At 37.2% G+C, this 17,923-nt stretch overlaps 1 protein-coding gene across 6 annotated transcripts in view; it reads right to left on the bottom strand.

Annotated features, from left to right (window-relative positions):
• LOC128653626 (transcription elongation factor A protein 2) overlaps positions 1–17,923 on the bottom strand; it is a 229,859-nt gene that overhangs the window by 95,507 nt on the left and 116,429 nt on the right. For 3 of the 6 annotated variants that reach the window (XM_053707026.1, XM_053707028.1, XM_053707030.1), the window contains 6 exons: positions 14,679–14,729; positions 8,099–8,167; positions 6,670–6,741; positions 3,642–3,772; positions 3,512–3,568; positions 2,894–3,048 (listed from right to left, as the gene is read on the bottom strand). In XM_053707026.1, coding sequence (XP_053563001.1) covers positions 2,894–3,048; positions 3,512–3,568; positions 3,642–3,772; positions 6,670–6,741; positions 8,099–8,167; positions 14,679–14,729 — 535 coding nt within the window. The remainder of the gene's footprint in view (positions 1–2,893; positions 3,049–3,511; positions 3,569–3,641; positions 3,773–6,669; positions 6,742–8,098; positions 8,168–14,678; positions 14,730–17,923) is intronic. The other 3 variants (XM_053707029.1, XM_053707032.1, XM_053707031.1) reach the window with 3 other exon arrangements.

The following is a 17,923-nucleotide window of genomic DNA, read 5'->3' on the forward strand; positions in this document are numbered from 1 at the left end:
TAAAACATGAGATTCTTGGACAGTTGCTCCTTATATATTGTCATGTACTAATATTAAGATAACGCTGATGGAGATATTGATCACTTAATATTACTTTAAGGTTTAAGACGGAAAGAAGTCGGTTTATATATAAAACAAATGTTAATTACAAACAAACGATAAACGGACACTGTAGGGTTAATAACAAAAAAAAACTTTAAATAGAGGAAGACAGCCGGAAACAGGTATCTTGACAAAGGCTCCCTGGAGAGCTGAAACGCGTAGAACCTGTTACCCGACACGAAGGAGGACATTCAGCTGATCATCTGTGTCTTGCTCCAGCTCCCAGAACCGCTACACTACTTGTGACTTAAATCATCTGTACAAACAGGTAAATGGTAGGAGCATATTAAAAGGAGCTGAGGAAACATCGTAAGTGTGCACACTTGAAATAGAGACTTTATTTACAACTGAACATTCCTAATTGGATTGGTATCATTTTCAAATACAAGCAGCAGAAATAGAGACTCCGCCCCCACAGCTGAACCATTGGGTTAGTGAGAGACACCGCTTGAGGCTTTATTTGATACATTGCAACCTTTTTATCAACATCAAGGAAAATTTATAAACTTGAAATCTAAAACAAGGATAGTGCTACTTTGGCTGTTTTAATATTAGCCAAAACCGACTTAGACTTATAGACTTTTGCATTAACATATAGTGATCTATGCATTGACGAACCAACCATTCACAATATGCTTATGTAAAATTGTACGCAAATCGATTTATATATGAGACTGATCCATAGAGATTTGTTATATTATGTCCACATTCTGAAGTGTTTATTGATTGGAGTGAATAACATTTGAACCTTTTTAGTATAACACCGGTGTTACATTTATAGAACATTTTATCATTTTATTATTTAGTATGCTATGAATGATTGTATTTTTATGTAAATATTAATAAATTGCAAATACTCTTTTATATTATAGCAATTTGCAAATGCCTCTTTTTTAAAATTATATACGCATTTTATACTCAATTTAGTAATTTAACAATTTTATTATACAGTTAGACAGCCGTAGGCACCACCTCCACTCGTTGTTTTTTTCCTATAATCCTAATCAACTGCACAAGTTGTGAGAAGTGCAGTTAGTGAGGTTGGCCAGTCTAGCTTTTGCTTATATCTCAGTTCTCACGAATCTTGGTTGTTTGTTTGTACATTAGGTGTAACCCATAGCAGAGTGATATAACCTAATATACTGTACAATACTAGTGTAATCCATGGCCATCCATATCTACCGAATAAATCCGAAGTTATTCGGATTTATTCGGTAGATTCGGCACTATTTTAATTCGGAGATTCGGTTCGATACGAATCTCCGAATTTGCCTAATTTTCGAATCAAACCGAATCGCACATGTCTAGATAATGAACACACTACACGCACTCTTATACAACACATACACACATACTCTCAAACAACACAAGCAGACACCACACACACTCTCATACAACACATACATTCTCATACAACACACACACACCCACCACATACACTCTCATACAACACACAAACACACACTCTCATACAACACACACACTCTTATACAACACACAAACACACACTCATACAACACACACACTCTCATACAACACACAAACACACACTCTCATACAACACAAAAACACACACCACACACACTTTTATACAACACACACCACACACACTCTCATAAAACACACATAGGGCAGAGGACAGCAAACAACCCGATCAGATACGATCGGGTTGATTGACACCCCCTGCTAGCGGCCGATTGGCCGGGAATCTGCAGGGGGCAGCATTGCACAAGCAGTTCACCAGAACTGCTTGTGCAATGTTAAATGCTGACAGTGTATGCTGTCGGCATTCAGAGATGTCTGTCGGACATGATACGCTACAGCGTATCATGTCAGACAGATATTGTTAAATCGGCCCCAGATTCTCATACAACACACACACAACACACACTTATACAACACACCCACACTTTCCTGCAGCACACACACACACACAAGTCACAACTCAGTAAACAATATGTTGCGACCCAGTAATGGGTCATGACCTTGGTTTGAAGAACCCTGGTCTAGAGGTTGTGGTCCTCACCACGATCAGCAGTGCATTTCTAGCTATCAGTGAGCAGAAGTGTCATATGTTTATTATGTCTCAATAAACATTGTGTTTTTATTGTATCTGACCCCCCGGAGTGCCATGACTTTCTGCTTTCCTAATATGAAAAAGCACTAACGACTACCTCTAATGTATTTGAATGCATTTTTTTTTTTTTTCAATTAAGCAATACAATCAATGTATGAAGTGTGCAATTCACAATTTAAGATCATGTTGTGTAATTGTATTCATTTAAACTGTTGTACACAAACATTTAAAGTTTCAAATTAGGATTTGAGCTATTGTACTTTTTTTTATAACTAAACCAGGAATCAATTGTGTTTATTAACATGTGACCTGGGCATGAAAAAAAACAAGATATGTCTGTATTTGTGAAGTAAACACAGTGCAACATCACAGGAAAACCTCACAGTACCTGAGTTTTATGGTTTTCTTATGGATTGGAATGGCCCCAGTTTATAAAACTTCACAAAAAGCAGCACAACACAGTTTACACAGCTCTTATAATGACTTGGACTAGAACCCACTGAGGAGTGAGAGCCACTTTGAATGACACATTCACAGGGGCGGATAGTAACCAGAATATAGAGGTGGCACTGTCTAGGAATGATGACTTCCCATGTCACATGGACAAGTGGATGAGCAGATGGTATACAGTTATACACAATACACATGCTTGGTTAGTATTGCTATTTGTATGAATGTGTTAAAGTGTTCTGTTAGACTATGTGGTAGTCATACCTCTGCTGTCATGACAGCAATTCTCTGAGGTGTCACAACCCCACAGAGGACGTTCCTTCTAAGGTTTGGGTTCTTTGGATCCTTTAAATTGCTGATCCGGCTCCTAATTCGGTTCCTGTATTTCATATCAGTGATCTTCATCTCATTGTATATACGTGACACAGTTAGGAAGAGTGAAACAGACAGAAGGGGACTCAAGCACAGTATATGCTCCACCCACCACAGAATAGAACTAATAGCAGAAAGAAGTAGCTATGGACCATAGTGTCTGCCTCTCCCACCACGGAGTGACATAGAAAGATCTAGGGGACATTGCATCACTGCTGCCACTACAGGGTAACACTGACTTAAGGAGTTATGGGACATCACGTCTATCCCTATGTCACCCTTCTGTGAGAAGAGCAAAGATAGAATGAGTTACATGACATGGTGTCTGTCCCACCACAGACTGACACATTGTCAGAGACAGAAGAGTTGCGGGATATGGTATCTGTCCTAGAAAAGGTTAAGTGACAGAGAAAGAATGATTTACAGGACATGGTGTCTGTTTTACTAAAAGGTGAGACAGAGACAGAGGTTATGGGACATGTAGTTCCTATTTATTGTAACAAAGGATATTCTCCTCAATTTCCCAAGCAATCCGCTCACAATTTGCGCCAAACTCTTTGTAATCATCTAGAAACATAAATATTATTTTAGTGAGTTGCATAACATTTTTAGCACATTTTTGCTCCTTCCTTACTCTTACCATCTGTTTTTAAAGCTGCTGTCACCATCTCAACACACTTGTCCCTTACAGAATCACCTGTCTGATAACAAGGAGGCAGAAAGCAGGAGGGAGGAGAACTGCACACGGGAAGAGGACTTAGATTCCCACGGCTGCAACGGAAACAAAACAACTTCACCACCATCAAATCACACTGACAGATACTGTGACACACTATTTGAAGTCTCTTCCCCATGTCACAATAAGGAACATAAAACACTAATTCTAATATAAAATATTTAATTATGTGTAGTAAAACAACTTTGCAATATAATTTAATTATTTATTTTATTTTTGTTTTATTCCCCTGTACTTTTAAAGGATATGATACCCAATTTTTTTCTTTCAGGATTCAAATGGAACACACAATTTTAAACAACTTTCCAAATGACATCTATTATCAAATTTGCTTCAATCCCTTTATATCCTTTTGCTGAAAAAGCAGTAATGCACTACTGAGAGCTAGCTGAACACATCTAGTCAGCCAATCACAAGAGACAAATGTGTGCAGGCACCAATCACCAGCTATCGCCCACTAGTGTAGAATATGTGCATATTCTTTTTCGACAACAGATACCAAGATTCTTTTTCGACAATGGATATTCTTTTTCGAAAATAGAAGTTAATTTAAAAGTATATTAGAATTGAATGTTCTATCTGAATCATGAAGTTTCATTTTTAATTTCCTATCCCTTTAATTCTGAAAATGCAGATTTTTTTCTGTTAGAAGTATAAGCGCAGACTCCTGACTTTTCTATATTCCATATATTCATTGGTTGCACACTCTAGTGACTTGTTTATAGCTGTCTCGAATTGGCCCAAGCAGAGAAGATTACATAAATGAAATATAGGTTACAACATGGCAGAATCCATTGCTTTATAGACACTAAGGGCCAGATAACAAGTGGCGCACCATTTAGGGTTTTCACTCATGCACAAACACTGCCAGAAGTAAACTTTTAACGTGCGGGGTTTCGCAAGTTTATTATTGAAAGTAAAATGTTTGCATGTGAGCGAAAGGTGACGCATGCTTACTTCAGGACTTTGGATATTGCAACCCTGCTTACTTCTTATCCCCATAGACTTCAATGGAGAGCACAGACTGGAAAAACCCAACAGGAGTTAAACCTACAGCGATAACTTGAAGGTAGTTATGAATATTTTACATTCCAATGTTCTTCACATAGAAGAAAATGTTCTATTTATTTTTAAATAGATATTTCTATATCTTTGTAATGTATACATCTATACATATATATATATATATATATATATATATATATATATATATATATATATATATATATATATATATATATAAATAAATTCGGACAAATTTGTTAAATTCGGACCTTCAGATCGATTTGAATTTCCGAATTACCCTAGCAACGAAACTAAACTAATCCAAATGCATTTGTAGCGAATAAATCCAAATTAGTTCGGATTTATTCGTTACATTCGAATGGCCATAGACTAATCACAATTATCCTAGTATTGTACAGTATATTAGGTTATATCACTCTGCTAGCTCTGTGCAGTGCACATTATGTAGCTGGTACCTGTGAGGTTGGTACTTCGGTGGTATGTGCTGTGCATTACACTAGTATTATTTACTGTATATTAGAATATATACCTCTGCTAGCTCTGTGCATATTGTGTAGCTGGTACCTGTGAGGTTGGTACTTGTGTTGATTCAGATGGGTTACACCTAATATACAGTACATAATACTAGTCGAATACACAGCACATCCCACCTAACACATACCGAACTTCTGAATTTACTAATCGAATCCTTACCGAATACATCCAAATTTATTCGAATCCGAATGAATCAGAAACTAATACATTCAAATGTATCCAAATTTGAATCAATCAGAAATTCGAAAAAATCTGAATCGATCCGAAACAAACCTGAAACAAATTTTTCCCCCACGCACAAGTCTAATTGGAATGTAAAATATTTGCAGTACATACACAGTAAAACACATTATTAAATATTAAAATTGAATACAAATTATTTTTCTTATTTTCAGGTGTTTGAGTGGAAAAGGATCCAAGGTATATTTACATGTGTATATACAGTATGTGTTATATATACACATATAAACACATAAATACACATGAATATATATGTATATATCCATTATAGCCCTTTCCATTCAAATACCTTATCATATACCATATACCTTTAAACCCTTATAACTTTTTAAATGTATTTATGTTGTGTTTGGTGCAACTTTTTATTAAGCCCTAACCCTTTATGCGAGGTCTTCAGTCACCCTAACCCAATGAACACAAACTAATGTTGCGTTTACTTCCAACTTGTAGTACGCATGCATGTTAATATGTATTAACCCGCCACTTGTAATATAGCCCTAAAACTTTACATCTCTTTCTTCAATATTTAAACAACTCATTTTATTTAAAAAAAAATGCATCTGCATATTATTCTCAGTGTTATCTTTACTTTGCTTACACCATTCTATGTAGCATTTATTTGATGTGCAATGTCCCTTTATGAGTAAGCATTTGTATGCTTTCTTTTTCTTTCAAGCTCGGGTATATATTAAAGGGAAAGCTGACCTGCATACTGCAGGAGATTTTGTGGCAGCCACTTCTGTGACATACAAATTGGTGAACAATGCTATATTTTTAAAAATTGGCAAGTTAAAGTGAATGTAAAGTTTCATGAATGAGTGCCCGGTTTTTAAAAATACTATTAAAAACAGGGGCACTTTCAATCATGAAACTTTACATTGCAGCATTTTTTTAAAATACTTACCGTTTCTTTAGCAAACTCGGACCGGTGATCCTCCGCCCGCAGTTCCTCTGTACTTACCTCGTCAATGACGATGAACCCTAGAGCGTCCATCTTGTGAGGCCATGCCGTGATTGGAGGAAGCCAGTTTTCGTCATTGAAGTGCTAAGTACAGAGGAGCTGCGGGCAGTGGATTGCGGTCTGTGTTTGCTAAAGAAAAAGATAAGTATTTAAAAAAAAACTTATATTTACCTGTCATCTCGGTGGTCAGAGGCAGGATTGCTGGATCCATTTCCAGATGCAGGTGATCCAAGGGAATTTCTTCTGGAGCAAATGAAAGAGAAAGGGTGAGATTAAAACATATTACTGTTATATCGCTTCATAAAAACGCAATAGAAAAATACACTGGAGTTATTTTAATGAAATGTTTTAATTACTCTGCACAAATCCCAAATACAAAAAGGCATTCAATAATGTTTTATATAATAAGAAAGTGTCAAGATGGAATCTAGAATCTGCTCTGATTTTGGCAAAACCAAAAATACTGTTTAACAGAAATCATGGAGCTGTTATCAAATAGACATAGCACAGGTTAGGAAGTTGGAATGTATATACAAGACTACTCTAAGCAAAAATGAGATATATCAACAAGTATAATCTTACATTTTTGATAAATTAAAGGGATATGAAACCCAATTTTTTTTTCTTTCATGATTCAGCTAGAGAATGCAATTTTAAGCAAATTTCTAATTTACTCTTATTATCAAATTTTCTTTGTTCTCTTTGGTATCTTTATTTGAAAAAGCAGGAATGTAAGCTTAGGAACCAGACAATTTTTGGTTCAGAACCCAGGCTAGCACTTGCTGATTTCTGGCTCCTAAGGTTACATTCTTGCATTTCAAATAAAGATACGAGGGGGTCAATTTATTAATATCCGAGCGAACATGATACAATGTAGTGATCATGTACGCTGCACATTGATAAATGCTGACAGCATATGCTGTCAGCATTTATCATTGCACTAGCAGTTCTTGTGAACTGCTGGTGCAATGCCGCCCCCTGCAGATTCACGGCCAATCTGCCACTAGCAGGGGGTGTCAAGCAGCCAGATCCATACAGAGCTTGATAAATGTGATCCCCAAGAGAATGAAGAAAAATTGATAAGAGTAAATTAGAACGTTTCTTAAAATTGCATGCTCTATCTGAATCATGAAAGAACAAAATGTGGGTTACATATCCCTTTAAGGTACATATTTGGGTTTTATAAGAACAGACAGGCAGAAAAATAACAGTGTCCATATGTATTAGTTTTAAAGGGATGTAAAACATATGTTCTCTTTGTTGCATCTAAAAGAGGGGGGGTCTTTTTATGTTTTTAATGCACATATTACTCAGCTCATTTTTTTATGATGAATAACGTAATTTTTCATCAATAGTCATGGGGGTTGTTCTTTTCAACCAATGAGCAGTCTGTCCCTAGGGATGAGCTAAAAACTTATTTTTAATTGAACAAAAGAAAAAATAGAATATTGTGAAAATAGTGCTCACTGCTGCCTCCTCCATGCAACCTCCTTTGACCTCCCTGCTGCCTCCTGTCTCACTTTTCCTTCCTGCTCAATGCAACCTCCTACATGATAGAACATATTTCAGTTTAATGTCCCTTTAAAAAATTTACACTCACCGCTCCTCTTTGGTGTTACTTGAACTTTTGGAAGGAGAAGACGGAAGGGGCAAATTAAGGGAATGCCTCCTGGAAATGGGGTGGAGAAAAAGGTGGTTCAGAGAGATAGGATCACGATTTTATAGAATCCATTATTGTCACATAGGCATCAGATTTACCTCTGAATTATTTAATTGTTCATATTTCTACTACAGCTAAGTAATAAAAAAGACATTCAAACTTCCACCACAATATTTCTCCTCTCTTGTTTTTCTCTACATTAAACATGAATTTCCTATCATGCTTCTATTTCTTGTTAAGAAAAAAAAACTGGATTAGAAATATAATGAAAAACACTTTAATTGATCTTACAAACAGTAAGTGCTTTTTAAACTAGATTGGGTACTTAAACCAGATAAACAACTTAGATATTGTAGATACAAAATTGATTAAAAACAATCATTGTAACTAAACAAAATAATAGTGAAATAACATTTTGAGCTTTTCTACATGATTTAAAACAAATGACATTTTAGCAATCTCAGGCCTAGATTTGGAGTTCGGCGGTAGCCGTCAAAACCAGCGTTAGAGGCTCCTAACGCTGGTTTTGGCCGCCCGCTGGTATTTGGAGTCAGTGATTAAAGGGTCTAACGCTCACTTTTCAGCCGCGACTTTTCCATACCGCAGATCCCCCTACGCCATTTGCGTAGCCTATCTTTTCAATGGGATCTTTCTAACGCTGGTATTTAGAGTCGTTTCTGAAGTGAGCGTTAGAGCTCTAACGACAAGATTCCAGCCGCCTGAAAATAGCAGGAGTTAAGAGCTTTCTGGCTAACGCCGGTTCATAAAGCTCTTAACTACTGTACCCTAAAGTACACTAACACCCATAAACTACCTATGTACCCCTAAACCGAGGTCCCCCCACACCGCCGCCACTCGATTAAAATTTTTAACCCCTAATCTGCCGACCGCCACCTACGTTATACTTATGTACCCCTAATCTGCTGCCCCTAACCCCGCCGACCCCTGTATTACATTTATTAACCCCTAACCTGCCCCCCACAACGTCACCGCCAGCTACTTAAAATAATTAACCCCTAATCTTCCGACCGCAAAGCGCCGCCACCTACGTTATCCCTATGTACCCCTAATCTGCTACCCCTAACACCGCCGACCCCTATATTATATTTATTAACCCCTAATCTGCCCCCCTCAACGTCGCCGACACCTGCCTACACTTATTAACCCCTAATCTGCCGAGCGGACCTGAGCGCTACTATAATAAAGTTATTAACCCCTAACCCGCCTCACTAACCCTATCATAAATAGTATTAACCCCTAATCTGCCCTCCCTAACATCGCCAACACCTAACTTCAATTATTAACCCCTAATCTGACGACCGGAGCTCACCGCTATTCTAATAAATTGATTAACCCCTAAAGCTAAGTCTAACCCTAACACTAACACCCCCCTAAGTTAAATATAATTTAAATCTAACGAAATTAATTAACTCTTATTAAATAAATGATTCCTATTTAAAGCTAAATACTTACCTGTAAAATAAATCCTAATATAGCTACAATATAAATTATAATTACATTATAGCTATTTTAGGATTAATATTTATTTTACAGGCAACTTTGTAATTATTTTAACCAGGTACAATAGCTATTAAATAGTTAAGAACTATTTAATAGTTACCTAGTTAAAATAATAACAAATTTACCTGTAAAATAAATCCTAACCTAAGATATAATTAAACCTAACACTACCCTATCAATAAAATAATTAAATAAACTACCTACAATTACCTACAATTAACCTAACACTACACTATCAATAAATTAATTAAACACAATTGCTACAAATAAATACAATTAAATAAACTAGCTAAAGTACAAAAAATAAAAAAGAACTAAGTTACAAAAAATAATAAAATATTTACAAACATAAGAAAAATCTTACAACAATTTTAAACTAATTACACCTACTCTAAGCCCCCTAATAAAATAACAAAGACCCCCAAAATAACAAAATGCCCTACCCTATTCTAAATTAAAAAAGTTACAAGCTCTTTTACCTTACCAGCCCTGAACAGGGCCCTTTGCGGGGCATGCCCCAAGGATTTCAGCTCTTTTGCCTGTAAAAAACAACATACCATACCCCCCCCAACATTACAACCCACCACCCACATACCCCTAATCTAACCCAAACCCCCCTTAAATAAACCTAACACTAAGCCCCTGAAGATCTTCCTACCTTGTCTTCACCATACCAGGTTCACCGATCCGTCCTGGCTCCAACATCTTCATCCAACCCAAGCGGGGGTTGGCGATCCATCATCCGGTGCTGAAGAGGTCCAGAAGAGGCTCCAAAGTCTTCCTCCTATCCGGCAAGAAGAGGACATCCGGACCGGCAAACATCTTCTCCAAGCGGCATCTTCAATCTTCTTCCATCCGGTGCGGAGCGGGTCCATCTTGAAGCAGGCGACGCGGATCCATCCTCTTCTTCCGTTGTCTCCCGACGAATGACGGTTCCTTTAAGGGACGTCATCCAAGATGGCGTCCCTCGAATTCCGATTGGCTGATAGGATTCTATCAGCCAATCGGAATTAAGGTAGGAATTTTCTGATTGGCTGATGGAATCAGCCAATCAGAATCAAGTTCAATCCGATTGGCTGATCCAATCAGCCAATCAGATTGAGCTCGCATTCTATTGGCTGTTCCGATCAGCCAATAGAATACGAGCTCAATCTGATTGGCTGATTGGATCAGCCAATCGGATTGAACTTGATTCTGATTGGCTGATTCCATCAGCCAATCAGAAAATTCCTACCTTAATTCCGATTGGCTGATAGAATCCTATCAGCCAATCGGAATTCGAGGGACGCCATCTTGGATGACGTCCCTTAAAGGAACCGTCATTCGTCGGGAGACAACGGAAGAAGAGGATGGATCCGCGTCGCCTGCTTCAAGATGGACCCGCTCCGCACCAGATGGAAGAAGATTGAAGATGCCGCTTGGAGAAGATGTTTGCCGGTCCGGATGTCCTCTTCTTGCCGGATAGGAGGAAGACTTTGGAGCCTCTTCTGGACCTCTTCAGCACCGGATGATGTATCGCCAACCCCCGCTTGGGTTGGATGAAGATGTTGGAGCCAGGACGGATCGGTGAACCTGGTATGGTGAAGACAAGGTAGGAAGATCTTCAGGGGCTTAGTGTTAGGTTTATTTAAGGGGGGTTTGGGTTAGATTAGGGGTATGTGGGTGGTGGGTTGTAATGTTGGGGGGGGGTATGGTATGTTTTTTTTTACAGGCAAAAGAGCTGAAATCCTTGGGGCATGCCCCGCAAAGGGCCCTGTTCAGGGCTGGTAAGGTAAAAGAGCTTGTAACTTTTTAAATTTAGAATAGGGTAGGGCATTTTTTATTTTGGGGGGCTTTGTTATTTTATTAGGGGGCTTAGAGTAGGTGTAATTAGTTTAAAATTGTTGTAAGATTTTTCTTATGTTTGTAAATATTTTATTATTTTTTGTAACTTAGTTCTTTTTTATTTTTTGTACTTTAGCTAGTTTATTTAATTGTATTTATTTGTAGCAATTGTGTTTAATTAATTTATTGATAGTGTAGTGTTAGGTTAATTGTAGGTAATTGTAGGTAGTTTATTTAATTATTTTATTGATAGGGTAGTGTTAGGTTTAATTATATCTTAGGTTAGGATTTATTTTACAGGTAAATTTGTTATTATTTTAACTAGGTAACTATTAAATAGTTCTTAACTATTTAATAGCTATTGTACCTGGTTAAAATAATTACAAAGTTGCCTGTAAAATAAATATTAATCCTAAAATAGCTATAATATAATTATAATTTATATTGTAGCTATATTAGGATTTATTTTACAGGTAAGTATTTAGCTTTAAATAGGAATAAGTTATTTAATAAGAGTTAATTTATTTCGTTAGATGTAAATTATATTTAAATTAGGGGGGTGTTAGTATTAGGGTTAGACTTAGCTTTAGGGGTTAATACATTTATTATAGTAGCGGTGAGGTCCGCTCGGCAGATTAGGGGTTAATAATTGAAGGTAGGTGTCGGCGATGTTAGGGAGGGCAGATTAGGGGTTAATACTATTTATGATAGGGTTAGTGAGGCGGATTAGGGGTTAATAACTTTATTATAGTAGCGCTCAGGTCCGCTCGGCAGATTAGGGGTTAATAAGTGTAGGCAGGTGTCGGCGACGTTGAGGGGGGCAGATTAGGGGTTAATAAATATAATATAGGGGTCGGCGATGTTAGGGCAGCAGATTAGGGGTACATAGGGATAACGTAGGTTGCGGCGGTTTACAGAGCGGCAGATTAGGGGTTAAAAAAAATATGCAGGGGTCAGCGATAGCGGGGGCGGCAGATTAGGGGTTAGTAAGTGTAAGGTTAGGGGTGTTTAGACTCGGGGTACATGTTAGGGTGTTAGGTGCAGACGTAGGAAGTGTTTCCCCATAGGAAACAATGGGGCTGCGTTAGGAGCTGAACGCTGCTTTTTTGCAGGTGTTAGGTTTTTTTTCAGCTCAAACAGCCCCATTGTTTCCTATGGGAGAATCGTTTTTGAGGCCGGCCGCGTCCGTAAGCAACTCTGGTATCGAGAGTTGCATTTGCGGTAAAAATGCTCTACGCTCCTTTTTTGGAGCCTAACGCAGCATTTGATTAAACTCTCGATACCAGAGTTAAATTTATGGTGCGGCCAGAAAAAAGCCCGCGGAGCGTTAACAGCCCTTTTACCGCCGAACTCCAAATCTAGGCCCTAGAGTACACAATTTCACTGAAGCTAAGCATCTTGGGCATTGATATGAAAAATAGACTTGTGCATGGCGGAAAAAATTCGGTTCGGGTTCGGATCGATTCGGATGTTTTCAAAGTTCGAATCGATTCGAATTCGGAAAAATTTGAATGCATTCATTTTGGATTCATTCGGATTCGAATAAATTCGTCTGGATTCGGTTCGGTTTGATTTGGAAATTCGGAATTTCGGTATGTGTTAGGTGGGATCTGCTGTGTATTAAACTAGTATTATGTACTGTATATTAGGTGTAACCCATAGCAGAGTGATATAACCTAATATACTGTACAATACTAGTGTAATCCATGGCCATCCAAATGTACTGAATAAATCCGAACTAATTCGGATTTATTCGGTAGATTTGGTACTACCGTAATTCGTAAATTCGAATCGATCTGAATCTCCGAATTTAACAAATTCGGCCGAATTTCGATTCGTTCCGAATCGAAACGCACATGTCTAATGAAAAATAGGTTTGTAATAAGTGCATTATGTGCAAGATGGGAGGTAGGGAGAGATCTAGATTATCACCCAATTGTGGGCCAGATTGCAAGTGGCACGCTAACAGTAACGCATGAGCGGAAATAGGTTTATCACGGGTGTTTGCATGAGTCGGGTTTATTGATCTTATTACAAGTTGAAAGTAAATGTGATCACTTGAGCGGAATTAAAGTTAACCTGTGTCGGGATAGATGTCCTGAAAGATCTGGTTAACTGTTTCATGAAATAAAAAGGTGTCATCAAAAATATATTACATAGTACACTTACACTCATAATAACACAATCTAATAAAAATAATAAAAAAAAAATGCACAAAAAAGTTATAAGGGCAAAAAGATATGAGGTCTCAGGTGTAAGAAAAAAAAAGGCAAGCAAAGGGCTTTAACATACAGTACATATACATATCTAAAATGATATATGTATTTTAGCGCTGCAGAATCTGTTGGCGCTCTACAAATAACGGATAATAATAATGTATGTATATATATATATATATATATATATATATTTATATGTTTTTATGTGTGTACATATGTATTTATATGTGTATATAAGTATTTATAGACATATATATATATATATCTATATATATATATATATATATATATATATATATATATATATATATATATATATATATGCATTGGAGACCTTTGCAGTTAAGTAGATGAAAACATGTAAAATCATATTTATGCACTATTCATATTTAATAAAGTGTTAATATTTCACATTCCAATGTTCTGCACATAGCAGAATGTGTTCTATGTATTTTTAAATAGATATTCCTAGGTATATCTGTATTTATCTATATATAATCATCTATATTTTTATATAGATAGATATTGTACCAAAATACCATTAGATATATAAAGAATATGTATTTATGAATAAATAGAACATATTCTGCTATATGAAGAACATTGGAATGGGAAATATTAATATTTTCATGTCGATTTAGCTCCCTTTAAAAAAATGCGATCGGGTTTGTGCGCGATTAGGGTGTTAGTTTTTTTTTTACTTTTAATGCTCCATTGACTTCTATGGGGGAATTAGGTTAACGCGCGCAATATTCTAAGTTCAGCTTTTTGCATCGGGTTAGTGATTGTGCAAAAACACTTTACTTTCAACTTGTAATACGAGCACAACCCGATGTGCGCAAAAAGCTTTCTTCTAGCAGAGATATCATGCGAGAGGGACGCTCCACTTGTAATCTGACTGTGTATCTTATGGATTAGATGAGGTTTACCTCAACTTCAGGTCATATATTTCCTACCTTTCTGTCTTCTTTGTGGTGGACAAGGGTTTAATATCAGTGGAGTGGCTCCTTCAGAGAAAAAAAACAAAAGCTATTTTGCATTAGAATACTTCACAAGTTTTTTTATTATGTAGAGAAAAAAAAAAAACATTTTTACTTTTGCTTTTTACAAACTGTAAAAAAGTTAGTATTTTGGATTTTATAAAAGAGCTTTGTGATATAGTGTAAATATATTGCTAATGAAAAGCAGTAATGACACATTCTGGGCTACATAAAAATCTTGACACAATTATTTGCAAATAAGCTGATGAAAAAATTGGTACCTCTGTCAGTCAGTCACAAGTATGTAAAATAGTATTTTTGATGCTAGTAAAAAAAACTAACCTGAATTGGAACTTTCCCACCTAGTTAGTCATAACCACAATGGACATCAAGCCCTATAATTAACCCCTTTCCCATCCCATAACTCACACTGCAAATATTCTAAGCCCAATTCCCCTACTGGCTTAATCTTTACCTGTACTAGCAACATTAACCCCTTCATCCAATATCCCATAACCCATACAGCAACTAACCAATTTCTACCCTCACAAAAAATAACCCCCTTAATTACCCCCCACCACCACCACTAAATCTAAGATCCTATTAGTGTAATATTTTGTTGCAGCTCACTTTTGGCAACCACATTACAAATAATGCAAACCTCTCAAAGCAAAATTTCCCCAAGCAAATGGATTGGTACCTCCAATGGATCCCCGCTCATTATGGTTCCTTTAGGGATTACATATCAGAAAACTTCTCTATCACTCAAGGTCCTACTCTTTGGACCACCCACCAAAACCTCACATCACCCAAGGACCTCCATATATGATCTCTAGTACAACTTCCCCAGGACTCAAGTCCTCACTGTACCTCCAATGCCAGTACCACTTAACATGACACCCCTCCCAAAAAAAAAAAACTAGCATCCAAGAGACTCCTCCAGGATTTTAAAATGCAATTCCACCATTATGTTACTCCTTTATCATAAAAAATTAAATCAGCATCCAATGACACCATTCATCTGCTAAAAGATCACTTTTCTTCACACATTTGAAGATCTCATATTGACCAATTCTTCAAGTAACATTTACCACTCTAAAACTTACATGAAACTAACCAATCAGGGATCTGAATTACTATAGAGAGGATCGACATGGGTTACTTTGCATTGGGTCCTGGTGGGTCATTTAGGAGGCTATGGGTTTTTTCTCTTTTTTTTGGGTTGAAGGTTTCTGGGAAGGGGGAATATTACAGCGAGGAAACATCTTTTTTTGTTGGTGGGAGTGGCTGTGGCACCAAAGGTAGCCCCCATATAAGATTTTTTTGGGGTATTATAAGGTAGCAAAAATGAAATTAGCTAGGGGTGGAGTGATGTTTGTGGCAGGGCATTACATTTAGTTAGTTTTTTGTTGTTTTGTGATTGATTCATGATTAAGATTAATTGCTGTGGAAGGATTTTTTTTAGCTAGGGTTAGATAGTCCTTACCGGGTATCATTACAACCAATGGCAGAAAAAATGTAAACCTTAACTTTGTGGAACTACCATATGCTGGTTAAATGTTACCTACAATATTTTGATTCATTGAATAACATTTTTAATACTGGGTCCCTTAGCATGCTGATTGTGATCTTACCTTTTGTCTTCTGGGAGTCATTTTAAGTAAAATAAAAAGATGATCATTAAGGTGGGATATGTCTAATTTAGTGTGTGGTTTCTCTTAACTAATTCCGGCTGTACATTGAAGAGACCTCTCCCTTAGTATATTAGTCTGATCCTATCCAAAAAGACAACTCAGTCCCAATTTCCTACACAAAAAAGGGGTTGGTGGAAGGTGGGCCTGGGGGATCACTTTAGCTATCTGGGATTCGTTAAACAGGTTGCAGTTTGTATAGTGGAACCCTTGAATGTTAAGGATGGAAACGTTTGGAAAAGGAGGACATTTTCTTTTTTTATGTTAGAAGAATCATGTATAGGGGACCTTAGATATTTGTAATTCAGTGGTCATATAGAAGGGCTCTTTGATGGTATTTTTGCCGTGGAACACCAAATGGGTGACAGATCTCTTGGTATGCCTTTTTAGGGTACTTTGGATCATTTCAAGGAGCAAATATTGCACTAGGGTTGTACCGTTGTATAGTATATGTGGTTTGAGATACACTGGGGTAACTTGAGTTAGGCAGTAAGAGATACTCTGAGGGGTAGTTATCAACGCGTCTACTTTTCCTGCCTTCGCCGGCCCAATACGCCCGCCTAAGCTCGCCTACCATCGCCGCCGCGGACCTGCAAAATTTCGCCTAAGTTATCAATAAAGCTGTCAAAAAGCCGCGCACCAAGTACGGGCGATGAGCAGCGGATTGTGAGAGTTATCACTCATCCGATCTCGCTGCTCTTCGGCTTTTTTACAGCTTTATTGCTAGCCTGTCACTAAGCACCCACACTAACTACACTGTTCTACCCCCTATACCGGCGCCCGGAGCCTTCCGCAACTAAAAAAAGTTAGTAACCCCTAAACCGCCGCTCCTAGACCCTGCCGCAACTCTTATAAATGTATTAACCCCTAAACCGCCGCTCCCAGACACCGCCGCAACCTACATTATACCTAGTAACCCCTATCCTGCCCCCCCATATCGTCGCCCTCTATAATAAAGTTATTAACCCCTATCCTGCTGATCCCGCACCTCGCCGCAACTAAATAAATAGTTTAACCCCTAAACCGCCGCTCCCGTACCCCGCCGCAACCTATATTAAACTTATTAACCCCTAATCTGCCCCCCCTACACCGTCGCCACCTATAATACATTTATTAACCCCTATCCTGCCCCCCACTACACCGCCGCCACTGTAATAAATGTATTAACCCCTAAACCTAAGTCTAACACTAACCCTAACACCCCCCTAACTTAAATATTAATGAAATAAATCTAAATAATATTTTTCTTATTAACTAAGTTAATCCTATTTAAAACTAAATACTTACCTTTAAAATAAACCCTAATATAGCTACAATATAAATAATAATTATATTGTAGCTATCTTAGGATTTATTTTTATTTTACAGGTAACTTTCAATTTATTTTAACTAGGTACAATAGCTATTAAATAGTTATTAACTATTTAATAGCTACCTAGCTAAAATAAAGAGAAATTTACCTGTAAAATAAAAACTAACCTAAGTTACAATTACACCTAACACTACACTATACTTTAATAAATTATTCCT

Source organism: Bombina bombina, chromosome 3 (genome assembly GCF_027579735.1).
Source record: "Bombina bombina isolate aBomBom1 chromosome 3, aBomBom1.pri, whole genome shotgun sequence".
Classification (NCBI taxonomy): domain Eukaryota; kingdom Metazoa; phylum Chordata; class Amphibia; order Anura; family Bombinatoridae; genus Bombina; species Bombina bombina.